Source organism: Zeus faber, assembly GCF_960531495.2.
Source record: "Zeus faber genome assembly, chromosome: 2".
In the NCBI taxonomy this organism is placed as follows: domain Eukaryota; kingdom Metazoa; phylum Chordata; class Actinopteri; order Zeiformes; family Zeidae; genus Zeus; species Zeus faber.
This window is the reverse complement of record NC_137189.1, coordinates 33055564-33069316: the sequence shown is the minus strand read 5'-3', so window position 1 is coordinate 33069316 and position 13753 is coordinate 33055564. Positions and strand designations below refer to the sequence as shown.

At 44.0% G+C, this 13753-nt stretch overlaps 1 protein-coding gene across 4 annotated transcripts in view; it reads left to right on the top strand.

The window, feature by feature from the left end:
• nid2a (nidogen 2a (osteonidogen)) overlaps nt 1-13753 on the top strand; it is a 62324-nt gene that overhangs the window by 40609 nt on the left and 7962 nt on the right. For 2 of the 4 annotated variants that reach the window (XM_080024339.1, XM_080024338.1), the window contains exons 19-40: nt 136-241; nt 367-500; nt 847-952; nt 1257-1390; nt 1523-1628; nt 1983-2116; nt 2238-2343; nt 2507-2640; nt 3134-3239; nt 4910-5043; nt 5567-5672; nt 6163-6296; nt 6378-6483; nt 8227-8360; nt 8522-8627; nt 9148-9281; nt 9427-9532; nt 11090-11213; nt 11976-12076; nt 12291-12460; nt 12868-12997; nt 13252-13423. In XM_080024339.1, coding sequence (XP_079880465.1) covers nt 136-241; nt 367-500; nt 847-952; nt 1257-1390; nt 1523-1628; nt 1983-2116; nt 2238-2343; nt 2507-2640; nt 3134-3239; nt 4910-5043; nt 5567-5672; nt 6163-6296; nt 6378-6483; nt 8227-8360; nt 8522-8627; nt 9148-9281; nt 9427-9532; nt 11090-11213; nt 11976-12076; nt 12291-12460; nt 12868-12997; nt 13252-13423 — 2723 coding nt within the window. Of the gene's footprint in view, nt 1-135; nt 242-366; nt 501-846; nt 953-1256; nt 1391-1522; nt 1629-1982; nt 2117-2237; nt 2344-2506; nt 2641-3133; nt 3240-4909; nt 5044-5566; nt 5673-6162; nt 6297-6377; nt 6484-8226; nt 8361-8521; nt 8628-9147; nt 9282-9426; nt 9533-11068; nt 11214-11975; nt 12077-12290; nt 12461-12867; nt 12998-13251; nt 13424-13753 lie in introns of all 4 variants that reach the window. The other 2 variants (XM_080024337.1, XM_080024336.1) reach the window with 1 other exon arrangement.

Sequence of the window (13753 nt, the reverse complement as noted above, 5' to 3'; positions counted from 1 at the left end):
TTTTGCTATACATACTTTTTTTTTTAACTATATATATATACATTTTAAGTTTGTGTTATTTACTCTATTAATCACGCCTACTGTATAGTACATAATATGTATATTGTATTATGTGTTTAATATGTATAATTGCAGTGCCATGGCTCCACCGGTCACTGCTGGTGTGTGGACAGTAGGGGGCAAGAGAGAGCAGGAACCAGGACCCCGCCCGGAACACCACCCAGGGACTGTGACAAGCCAGGTGAGAGACCTCAGAGAAAATCCATTGCCAGGCATATTTTTTTCGAGACGATTGCATTATATGTTTCGTTTTTCCGAATGATTGTATGTCTCTATACTTTCCTATACTTATTTTCTCCCCCTCAGAAGAACCAGGGCGCCGTAAGAGCCAGTGTGAGCATCACAGGGACAGTATCGATACCACCACTCCAGAGGGATTTCCTCTTCTTGGAGTCTATGTACCACAGTGCGAGGCCAACGGAGAATACAGCCCATCTCAGGTTCGAGCTTGGGGAACCCGTCGTTTGTTATCCTGCTTCATTTTCACACGGTAGACATGATGCGTTGCCTCCCGTTGGTAGACAGGTGGCGCTGTTGAGACCTGGGTTTGAATTGACCGTAAGGAAAGATAATTTCATTGTTTACGACTCAAACGGGCGTCGGAATTATTGTTCCAAGTAGGATGATTTGACACATCTAAAAGGGACCCGTCCCTTCGAAGGTCCCGTACCACGGTCCAACACGACGCTCAACTTTGCGACGACCTTTAGTTTCTTCATCGCCTGAAGCGAATGTACTGACCGTGATGAAATTTGTGAAATTTCGGGGGTTTTTTTTGTATTTCAGTGTCACAGCTCCACGGGTTATTGCTGGTGTGTGGAGAGCGGGGGGCAGGTGAGACCAGAAACCAGGACGCCGCCCGGAACATCTCCCGTGGACTGCAACAAACCAGGTGAACAATTTTGTTTTTAATCAAATGGATGTTCAGACGGAAGTTCAACGTGTTGACCCTGAATCTTTATGGAACGGAGAAATCCATATGTATGTAGTTCTTGCAGAGTTTTGATGGACAGCTCAGGTTGATTCTGGTTCTTTTACAGTTTTCACGTACATTCCTTAAAGATTGACCAAACCTCCCTATGGGGTTTGGGTAAATGAGCTTGAATTGTGCAATGAAATAAAACTTATAAAATATTTTCCTTGTAATATTTCCTTGTCTGGGGGCTCTTCTTCTACCATTTATCGTGGGTGCACAGTTGAACCAGAGCGTCCAAAGACCCACTGTGAACACCACAGAGCCGGTGTCCAGACCTCTAGTCCCGAAGGTTTTCCTGTCGTTGGAGCCTTCGTACCTGAGTGCGACGCTAATGGAGCGTACAAGTCATTACAAGTAGGTGCTCCGAGATTGCGATATTGTTATATCGTCTACAAATTTAAGGTACAATAGATACATTTCATGCTTATATAATATGATAATCATTCTGAATATGATTCATATTCATGTCATTCTTATTTTTTCCAGTGTCAGGGCTCCAGCGGCCACTGCTGGTGTGTGGACAGTAGGGGGCAGGAGAGAGCAGGAAGCAGGACACAGCCTGGAACACCTCCCAAAGACTGTGACAAACTAGGTAAGACAGCAGGCTGGTCCTCATAAATTCAGCCATGGAAGCGAGCGGTAAACATTTGCAGACAAAATAAAAACTTTGCATGGCTTCTGTTTTTGTTGAATCCCAAACTACTAATGTCTGCAAATGGAGAAATAAACTTTGACTAAACAGCTGGTCAAATGCCCGAGGTAAATATGAAACACTCATTATTTTACTTTAATTCAGCGTTAGTATTGAAAATGATGAAGAATGATTATGCATACCCACAGACACGGCTTCCTTTAGAGGTGCTCCCTTTTGCAGATGACACCCTCCTATTGCTGTTAAACTGTATTTGTTACATCGTTTTCACTTTTGGTAATCTTTTCTTACCAGATGAACCAGAGCGTCCAAAGACCCACTGTGAACACCACAGAGACGGTGTCCAGACCACCGGTCCAGAAGGGTTTCCCATCGTTGGAGCCTTCGTACCTCAGTGCGACGCTAATGGACAGTACACATCTCAACAGGTTACTCTTAATTAATCGGACTGTTTGTTGGACCGTTCACATTTGATCAGTTGCTTGTGCACCCTTTCATAAAGACCATTACTATCTTGAGGACCAACTGTTATTGTCATTATTCTTTCAGTGCCATGGCTCGAGCGGCCACTGCTGGTGTGTGGACAGTAGGGGGCAGGAGAGAGCACGGACCAGGACGCCCCCTGGAACACCTCCCATGGACTGCGACAAACCAGGTGAGACTTGTTGCAATTGCATCAGACTGTGTTGTTGTTGAAATAGCTGATGTCAATCACAACGGATATTAATTACTTGTTTTCACAGAATACCCTCAAACACAAAGCGTTTCACCAAGCACCATCCCCCCCCCCCCCAAATTCTTTATTTTCCCCCTTGCAGATGAACCTCAACGTCCAAAGACCCACTGTGAACACCACAGAGACCGCGTCCAGACTTCCAGTCCAGAAGGTTTTCCTATCGTTGGAACCTTTGTACCTCAGTGCGACGCGGATGGACAGTACACACCACTGCAGGTCTGCGCTCGGTGGCCAATTTGTCTAGTGATTTATTGCTCATTGTTGCTTCCTTTTCCTAAAGCATTACCGAAGTTCCTCCTGTTTTGTTTTTTTCGCTCCAAGCTCCTGGGTTAGGCATGAACATAGTAACTCCATTCCCATCAAACAACAACTCCCAACCCTGCCACAACTGTTTTCTGTGGCAAATGTATATTCTGGCACTGAATGAAATAGGACAGCTCAAATGTTAGCTTTCTTTCTTTCTTTCTTTCTCTCCTTTGGGGCTCTACAATGGTCCACTCCATTCCGAGACCAACTCTGCCAAAGCAGCTTTGCTTCTTGGCCAACGCTTATTGCTCATTTACACATTTAAGTTCATTGAAGGTCAACGCGATAAGGTGTCGGAAATTGCATTCACTTCAAAATAGTGTTCACTGTTCAGGATAAAGCTTGCTGACCTTGAAAATGTGTCACAGTTGAAAATGATTTTTATGTTGGATTATTTGTTAAGTGTGAAGGTTCCAGCGGCTATTGCTGGTGTGTTGACCAGAGAGGAGAGGAGAGAGCAAGGACCAGGACACCGCCAGGAACGCCTCCTACAGACTGCGACAAGCCAGGTTTGTTGGAACGAGTTTGAGACCAAAATCCTACTTCTCCAATGACACTTTTGTCCAAAGCGACTTATAATAAGTACATTTTGTCAATGCTGGAAGGATTTGATCAAGTTCAAGGGATTATTGAACTTGAACTTGAACTTGAACGCCTTTCGTGTGAATCCAGATTTTAGAGTGGAGGAGAGAAAAATCCGCAGTGGTGGGCAACATTTGTATCCTGCCGCAGCATCCACATACTGTACATAGATTATACATTAAAACATTACACTGCCAAAGCACAACAAGACATGCATATAACAATTATGCCATTACCCATTACATATCGTGAAGTAAGGGCGTAAAGACGATAAGGAAATGAACAAATAAATGAATAAATAATAACGATAATGAATGAATGAATAGAAGAAAAGACGAGTGATTGAGTTCTTCGGGCAAAGGACGTTTTTGTATATATACATATATATATATAATATAACAGAAACCGCCGTCTGCTATTCTGTGGAGCGTGCTGCAGCAGGTGCATTTCCTCACGTCTCGCTGAGGAGCAGGTCGCTAAACAGTGACCCGTGAACTCAGTGAACCGGAGAGTTCCCGACTGGGTTACAAGGAAAACACACACACACACACACACACACACCGGCGAGTTTCTAGGCATGTGTGTTGTAAAAGCATGGGTGGTGCTGTGTACTCTCTGGGTCAGAGGGTCACAGTGTGTGGGTGTGTAAAAATAATTGTAAAATATAATGAGAACTGTGTGTGTGTTTGTGTCTGTGTGTATCTATGTGTATGTATAAATAATAATGGTAAAATCTAATGAGAACTATATATACATGTTTGCATGTATATAGTTCAGTGTATTGTGTATTATAGTTTAGTTGTTTAAAAAGATATACAGTACTTTGAAAAAGTTTGAGGCAGTTGAGGTGTTCAACAACAACATTTGACTTCGACAGTTTTTTTAATATCGTCTGCATTAGTGTGTCATTATGTCCGTAGCATGACAACAACCCCAGACATACAGCCAGAGTCATGAAGAACTATCTTCATCCATTCAGTCTGGCATTACATGAAGACACAGAAGCGACTGACAGCTGAGCCTAAATCAGCAGAAGAACTGCGACAAGTTCTCTAAGATGCGTAGAACAACCCACTGTACCTGCTGAGTACCTTTAAAAAACTGTGCGCAAGTGTACCTAGAAGAACTGGTGCTGTTTTAAACACCAAATACTGATTTGATTAGTTTTTTCTGTTGACTTCACTTTGTATGTCGTTAATTGATAAATAAAAAACTATTCGTGGCATTATTTTTGAAAGCATCCGCACTTCACAGCGTTTTCTCACAAGTGCCGAAAACCTTTGCACAGTACTGTACCTATAGAGTACATATGAACTGTATACAGTTCAGTGTTGGTATGCTAAGTTTGTGTCAATAATTTACTTTTCAGTAATAATCTGATCATTTACTGAGAGTAGTGAAACTGTAAGTGACATACACTGTCAGCTCTGGTGTAAACCATCTACACAAAACGTTAATATTTACCTTCCAGTGAGGGTTGTATATTTGAAAAAAACAATAAAATCCTCTTGGCTTGGGATTCTTTGCTAAAACATTAGCACACTGGTTGACCCCCATACCCCCCTACTTCCTTCCCTCCTTTCTTCCTCCTCCCCAGATGTACCCCAGCGTCCCAGAACCCTCTGTGAGCAGCACCGGGACCGGGTTCAGAACTCCAGTCCGGGAGGCGTTCCCCTTCCTGGAGCCTTCCCCCCTGAGTGCGACTCAGCCGGACAGTACACACCGCTGCAGGTTAGTGTCATTTATTTTAAATATTTTCTGTCATTGCGCTCCGAAAGCCCTTGAGCTGTAGTAATGGTGAGGATTAGATATGGTTAGGGTTAGGCTACGGGTTGTGGCTTCCATGGGTTCCCATTAGGAAAGTTGAACTGGCTACAATGCGTTGACCCCCCCCCCCTCTATAGGGGTGAAAGGTAAGTGTCATTTTCATTTTATTTTAGTTTATTTCCTTCATACAAGCGGCTCGAGTTACAAAGTCCTTGAGCTGTAGCAATAGTTAGGGCTATGTTTATGGTTGTGGTCAGGGTTAGGTCAAACTCATGTGTTGTTGCTTGTATGGGTTCCCGTTAGGAAGGTGTGCCAAGTACTAACCCCTTCTATAGGAGTAACATTTAAGTGTGTATAATATGTTAGAGTTAGGAATATGTGTAAGAAATATGATAATTCTTCCCATTATCAAACTTGATAACTTGACTTACTTGATTTCAGGAACCTTTGAGCGATATTAACTGATGTGTTGTTATGTATATATTAGTGTCATGGTTCCAGTGGCCACTGCTGGTGTGTGGACAATAGGGGGCAGGAGAGAGCAGGGACCAGGACGCCCGCTGGTACACCTCCCAAAGACTGCGACAAGCCAGGTGAGAAGGCATAGGGAAGAAATCCTTCACAGAAAAAAACATTCAACCTCCACTCAAACTCCAACCTTTTAAATTGACCAGTCCCCCAATCTTTTGCGAAACGTAAAATGTGACAGCAATGAGTATTTTGAGTTTCTCTTCTGTCAAATTTGGCTTTTGATTCCCCCAAATAGTTACACTTTAAGATTGATCGCTATTGACTAACGAAGGAAAGGTCGTCAGCTTCACGGTTTTCTCTGCAAATTGGGGGACTTTAAATGACTTTTGGACCTGTTTAAGACAGTCTATAGGCTAGAAACCATTTGACTAGACCTTCCAAACATGGGGCCAAAACCAGATCCATCGGGACTGGGCTCCCTGCTAAGGGGCACAGACAGCCTCGTACAAAATGGACATTCATCAAGGGGTCTTGTCCCCCTTTGTTTGGGTTCTGTGTTTATGTGATCTTTCTCCAATAAAACGCCACTAACTTCCCAAAACCCTCCACCAGATGAACCAGAGCGTCCAAAGACCCACTGTGAACACCACAGAGACAGTGTCCAGACCTCCAGTCCGGAAGGGTTTCCCATCGTTGGAGCCTTCGTACCTCAGTGCGACGCTAATGGACAGTACGCATCTCAACAGGTAAAGCTGTGGTTTGTCCAGATAGATGGATGGACAGATAGATGGTTACATTTTCTATACACTGATGTCTATGTTTTCCAGTGTCATGGCTCTAGCGGCCACTGCTGGTGTGTGGACAGTACAGGGCAGGAGAGAGCAAGGACCAGGACGCCCCCTGGTACACCTCCCAAAGACTGCGACAAGCCAGGTGAGACAGAATAAGAAAAGAATCCTTCAAAGAAAAAAAACATTCAACCTCCACTCAAACTCCAACCTTTTAAATGGACCAGTCCCCCCTTTTTTGTGAAACGTAAGGTGCAAGTTCCTGAAGTATTAGATAAAAATGTAACAGCAATGAGTATTTTGAGTATCTCCTCTTTTAAATTACGCTTTTGATTCCCCCAAATTATCTTCTTGCCAGCAGGCTCACAATGTGAGGCTCTTAAAATGTGACTATTTCGTAGTCACACTTTTAGATATATCGCTATTGACTAATGAAGGAAAACCCAGGTCGTCAGCTTCAAGGTTTTCTCTGTAAATTGGGTTACTTTTAAAGACTTTTGGACCTGTTTAAGACAGTCTACAGCAGGGGTGGGAAAACGTTTTGGCTCGAGCGCCACAATTAGTGTTTGAAACTGACCGGCGGACCAGACAATTAGTAGATGAGGTGAAAAATGAGGAAGCATAAAGTGTAAAATATATGTACAATCTATTTCCTCCTATCCCGTTTTTTATTTAATAAATACATTTTTAACTAAAAAATACAACGCACCATTGATGGATTTAATGAGAACAGTGTTGCTGATCACCCTTTTTTTGCCAGTGCATTAAATCTGGTGCCATTTTTACTGTGGAAATTCGTAGGACAGCGCTCAGATGTTCATCAGTAAGACACATAGGTAGAGCCAAATAACACCAGCATCTTCCGTGCCAACTGTGGGATGTTTGAAAACTTTGTCTCTTTCAGTGAAGGATAAAACATCTCCAGTTTGATGGAGTTGAACTTCTCCTTTAGGACAGAGTCAGACTGGAGATCAATCCGCTCCAACTGTAATTCCTGCAGTGCTGCCTCATAATCCAATGACAGGGGACATGACACCAGCTGAAGTGACTTCTCAAACTTTTCAAATTCAGAGAATCGACGGCAGAATTCTCCGTGAAGGTCATCCAGCGATTTACTGTATTTGCTCACATGTCTTGGGGGCTTCTTTCAGCGGAGCTGGCGTGAGGCAATGCGCAAATGATTTGTTTGTCATTTGTTTAGGGAACAAAGTAAATTTACCTTGAAGGCTTTCACGTTTGAATACATGCCGTGTACAAACTGGTCTTTCCCTTGCAGCTTCACGTTCAGCTCATTCATGTGTGCCAGTATGTCCACAGCGAACGCCAAATAGAATGCAACGGTTTCTTGGCAAATCAGACACACAGCCTTCGATCGTAATTCAGTAAAAAAATATTTTGCAATCCAATCTTTGTTGAAAACCCGACACTCTTTCAATTTTGCGTTTTTTTGTCCGCTCATTTTCTTATGGGTGATGCATAAGTGATGAGTGATAATTGAAGAAGAGTGACTTGACATCAGAGAAGGCCTGGCAATCACCATCTGGTGGTACCATTAAGTATTACAGGAAAACAACAGTGAAGTGAATACCACAAATTTAAATATATTACAGGATTGTTGTTAATATAAATGCCTCGCGGGCCAGATTAAACAACGCCACGGGCCGTAGTTTGCCCACCCCTGTCTATAGGCCAGAAACCATTTGACTAGACCTTCCAAACATGGGGCCAAAACCAGATCCATCGGGACTGGGCTCCCTGCTAAGGGGCACAGACAGCCTCGTACAAAATGGACATTCATCAAGGGGTCTTGTCCCCCTTTGTTTGGGTTCTGTGTTTATGTGATCTTTCTCCAATGAAACGCCACTAACTTCCCAAAACCCTCCACCAGATGAACCAGAGCGTCCAAAGACCCACTGTGAACACCACAGAGACAGTGTCCAGACCACCAGTCCAGAAGGGTTTCCCATCGTTGGAGCCTTTGTACCTCAGTGCGACGCTAATGGACAGTACACATCTCAACAGGTAAAGCTGTGGTTTGTCCAGATAGATGGATGGACAGATAGATGGATGGACAGATAGATGGATGGACAGATAGATGGATGGACAGATAGATGGATGGACAGATAGATGGATGGACAGATAGATGGTTACATTTTCTATACACTGATGTCTATGTTTTCCAGTGTCATGGCTCCAGCGGCCACTGCTGGTGTGTGGACAGTACGGGGCAGGAGAGAGCAAGGACCAGGACGCCCCCTGGTACACCTCCCAAAGACTGCGACAAGCCAGGTGAGACAGAATAAGAAAAGAATCCTTCAAAGAAAAAAACATTCAACCTCCACTCAAACTCCAACCTTTTAAATGGACCAGTCCCCCAATTTTTGTGAAACGTAAGGTGCAAGTTCCTGAAGTATTAGATAAAAATGTGACAGCAATGAGTATTTTGAGTTTCTCTTCTGTTAAATTATGCTTTTGATTCCCCCAAATAGTCACACTTTAAGATTTATCGCTATTGACTAACGAAGGAAACAAGGTCGTCAGCTTAATGGTTTTCTCTGCAAATTGGGGGACTTTAAATGACTTTTGGACCTGTTTAAGACAGTCTATAGGCCAGAAACCATTTGACTAGACCTTCCAAACATGGGGCCAAAACCAGATCCATCGGGACTGGGCTCCCTGCTAAGGGGCACAGACAGCTTCGTACAAAATGGACATTCATCAAGGGGTCTTGTCCCTCTTTGTTTGGGTTCTGTGTTTATGTGATCTTTCTCCAATAAAACACCACTTACTTCCCGAAACCCTCCACCAGATGAACCAGAGCGTCCAAAGACCCACTGTGAACACCACAGAGACAGTGTCCAGACCACCAGTCCAGAAGGGTTTCCCATCGTTGGAGCCTTCGTACCTCAGTGCGACGCTAATGGACAGTACACATCTCAACAGGTAAAGCTGTGGTTTGTCCAGATAGATGGATGGACAGATAGATGGATGGACAGATAGATGGATGGACAGATAGATGGATGGACAGATAGATGGATGGACAGATAGATGGTTACATTTTCTATACATTGATGTCTATGTTTTCCAGTGTCATGGCTCCAGCGGCCACTGCTGGTGTGTGGACAGTACAGGGCAGGAGAGAGCAAGGACCAGGACGCCCCCTGGTACACCTCCCAAAGACTGCGACAAGCCAGGTAAGTTGTTGAGTTTTCTTGGTGTGTAGCTTGATGGACGGGTGTTGTGAGGCTGGCTTTTGTGCAATAATCAAAGTAAAGGGATTTTCGGGTCAATGAGCTCAATTTTTATCGTCGTCAATAAGAGACTACACAGTCTATGCAATTTTAACATGAAGGGCGGCAGATCTTCATCGTTAAACAAGTCAATGGAACACTAAACTAGGCCAGGCTTTTGGCAGAGAGCAATCCAGGCCTTATTAAAATGTTGGTTCCCGTCATTTATAACTGTTCATCGCAACACTTTACAAGTGAGAGTTCAGTTAAGAAAACACACAAGTGCTGTGTAGTCCCTGAGTGACTCGCTCTCTCTCTCTCTGATCTGTCTCCATGGGTGTGAGCTCATTTCTCTCACCCTCCTCTCAAATACTGTCTCTAAACCCTTCGATCCCTCCTTATTTCCGTCTGAGAGTCCAGCAGTCAGAAATGGAGAGAAAGAGAAACAGAGATTGATAGAGTGGGGGGAGGTGTGTGTGTGTGTGTGTGTGTGTGTGTGTGTGTGTGTGTGTATCGGTATAAACAGTACCCTTAGTGCAAAGTGGTGTTGGATGGACTTGCAAAGCTCCGCTAGAAAGCTCCTGCTATTAAAGTGATTTAACGAGTAAACAATTTGGATGAGAGCAGGAAAAACCTGCGTGCGTGCTTGTGTGTGTGTGTGTGTGTGTGTGTGTGTGTGTGTGTCCGTGCGTGCGTGAGTGACGAGAATGGAAGATATATTTTCCTGTCAGTATCCCTTAAAGTAGCACTGTGTAAGATATTCCAGTTGTTTATACTCTAAGTAAATAAGCTTTGTGTACAATAAATGTATCAGTTCACCATTATTGTCTTTAGAATTATTAATTAGAATTATTATTATTATTTCTACGTAATAAAGAGTACCAGTATCCATACTACTACTACTTATAATAATAATTATATATATAATTATAATGGTACTGATAATGATGGTCATTTAAAAGGGTAAAACATAGCAGATTAGGATACAGGAAAGAGAGTTTAATATTATAAATATTCCATTACGCTGTTTAGCGACACTAACCTTTTAGTGACTTTTAATTTCAATTAATAAACTTTTGCACAGGGCCTTTTTTTTTAACTTTTTTGATTATTTTCAAACTATAAAAAATATATAATAATCTTTTGAAAAAAGCTGTATCACAGTTTTATGAACTGTACAATAAAATCAAATATAGTTAAGTTTTTATAGTTTATAAATATACTGATTTATCAACAGATATTAATATAACCCCTGTTCACTCTAGGGTTGATATGCAGGGACCTGTTATTTCGTACGTAATGGCTTAAAAAAAGCGTAGTATATATTTAAAGTATATATTATGGTGTGCAGTTCTTCTTTATAGACCTGGAAGTGCTATATGGTATCAATAAAATGTACAAGCTATTTAAAGGAATCAAAATTAGACTTATTATTGTTCTTGAAGCCTCTGTTCTTGTTGAGTCACTCCCGCACAATGCATTGTGGGATACGTTTACCAGTTGTTGGACCCACCCCCGCAGACGGTGAGCCCTCACGTCCAGAGAGTGTGTGTGAGCGGTGGAGGGCGAGCCTGATGGAGCACTACGAGGGCCAGCCCGCCGCACACCACTACCTGCCCCAGTGTGGGGAGGATGGAGAATTCAGGTACACCCACTATCCTGTTCACAAAGACATAACACTGTGCTTATGGCCTACAAATAGTTAGTGATGCGAGACTCGCAAACGATTAGTTCATAGCGAACAAACCTTTTAAATGACTCGGTAGTCTGGAGTCACTCACAAAAAGAGCGAATCTTCGACTCACAGACTGAAAATAATTACTGAGGACTAAATTAAAGTCCATGGCACAAAAATACATTTTACACATTTCTTATTGCATGTGACGGATTCACGCTCACGCTTTGCATTGACAGAATTAAATGGTCCTCATGAGCATTCCGTACACAACTCAGAGCCGCACCGACTCTTCTGACTCTGATTCATCGTTCAGGAAGTCCTCCCTCGCTCCCCGTGCGTTACACCAACTCAACCAAAGAAATGAAGAGGCGGAAAAAAAATCGAACGGCTCTTTTCACTGAGTGACCCGTCAAGAACTGAATCATAGAGTTCGCTACTAATAGTTGTCACTTTCAGTGTGAAACTCGTTGCCGTCTAATGTCAGATGTATTGACTTCATCCCCTTTCCGCCCGTAGACCATCAATTGCAAAACAAAAACAACTCACAAATGAGTCTCTCTCGCTCTCTCTCTCTCTCTCTCTCTCTCTCTCTCTCTCTCTCTCTCTCTCTCTCTCTCTCTCTCTCTCTCGCTCTCTCTCTCTCTCTCTCTCTCTCTCTCTCTCTCTCTCTCTCTCTCTCTCTCTCTCTCTCTCTCGCTCTCTCTCTGTTCCTTTCTTTCTACACCTCAGTCCAGTGCAGTGTTATGGCGACACCAGCTACTGCTGGTGTGTGGACCAAGATGGCCGCGAGATTGCTGGAACTCGCTCGCATGACGTGGTTCAACCGGCATGTAAGTGTATCTGTCAGCTTTCAGTCCGTCTATCTGTTAGTCTGTCTGTCCCTCCTTTTGTTCGTCCATCGTTTCATCGGCCAGTCGCTCTGTCTTTATGTCCATCCCTCATTGGTTAAGAACCTGTAATGGCCCCTGGCTGCTTCACAAAGAGAGAGAGATATTTTCCGAAACGTCGTACCCGGATGGACGTCCATATTTATGGTCCTTGTAGGTATTCCGACGGTGGCCCCGCCCACCATGCGCCCGCTGCCCCGCCCGGATGTGACTCCGCCCCCCTCTGACATCACGCTGCTCTACGCCCATGGCCAGCAAATTGGGGCCCTGCCCCTCAATGGCACCAGGCTGGACCCCACGCGCTCCAAAACCCTATTGGCCCTACATGTAAGGAACGACCTGCCTATGTACCTACCTATTTAACAAACTACCTACCTACTCATCTTTCTACCGAACAACTAGACACCTCCCTACCTACCCACCTATCTACCAACAGTACCAATTACAGTACAAATTACTTAATTTGTTGACTTTCTTATTTCCATTCCTCACCGGCGACAAATGGCGACTGCGTAAAATGATGTTATATTCGTTAGCAGCTTGTCATTAGCTTAGTTAACATGACTAACATGGATTTTAGACCTGGCCAATTAAGACTATCCATTTGTGGGCGCAAATAACAATTTTGAGGGAACAACGTAGTCATTTGAGGGCATTCATTAGCGATTTGAGGGAGTCGTTAATAATTGGTATGTGATGATTGTGATGAGCGAGCTGACCCTTGGTTTGCTTAGGGCTCCATCGTGGTGGGCATCGCCTACGACTGCAAAGAGAACCACGTGTACTGGACGGACCTGTCCGGAAGGACCATCAACAGGGCGTCCATGGTGCCTGGAGCCGAGCCCGAGGTGCTCATCAACACAGGTAGCAACCACACACATCTGTCTATCTATAAATCTGTCTGTCTGTCTGTTTTCCTATGGTTGCTATAGTCAACCGGGTTACAGCTAAACTTCCAAAATATGTTGTTTGTTGGGCAATGTGAGATTTTAACACACAGTAAGTTTGTAGTCACTCTCTCTCTCTCTCTCTCTCTCTCTCTCTCTCTCTCTCTCTCTCTCTCTCTCTCGCTCTCTCGCTCTCTCGCTCTCTCGCTCTCTCTCGCTCTCTCTCTCCAGAGCTCACCAGTCCAGAGGGCCTGGCGGTGGACGTCCAGCGCCGCCTGCTGTTCTGGGTCGACTCGGCCCCGGACCAGATCGAGCGATCCAACCTTGACGGCAGTGAGCGCCGCACGCTGTTCCATGGCGACTTGGTTAACCCCCGCGCCATCATAGTGGTATCTTCCACCGGGTAGGAGGCTGTCTGTCTGTCTGTCTATCTATCGTATCTGTCTATCCATCTTTCTCTCGGTCTGTCTGTCTATGCAGAGATCTTGCGGAAACACTGGTGAAAAGAGGTGAAGGCTGCTGCAGAGCAGTCTGTCTTTGAGGGCGTGCGACCCCAGGTTTACCTCAGAGAGAGAGAGAAAGTTGTTATCGTTAAAATTGTTATTTTCTTGTCCCGCTCATACCCTAGAAGGGAGTTTTAGACGGTCCGCCATGAACTGGATTTAATTCACTGCCACCAACACACACACACACACACACATGGCCACACACGCACACCATGCACACAACTCTC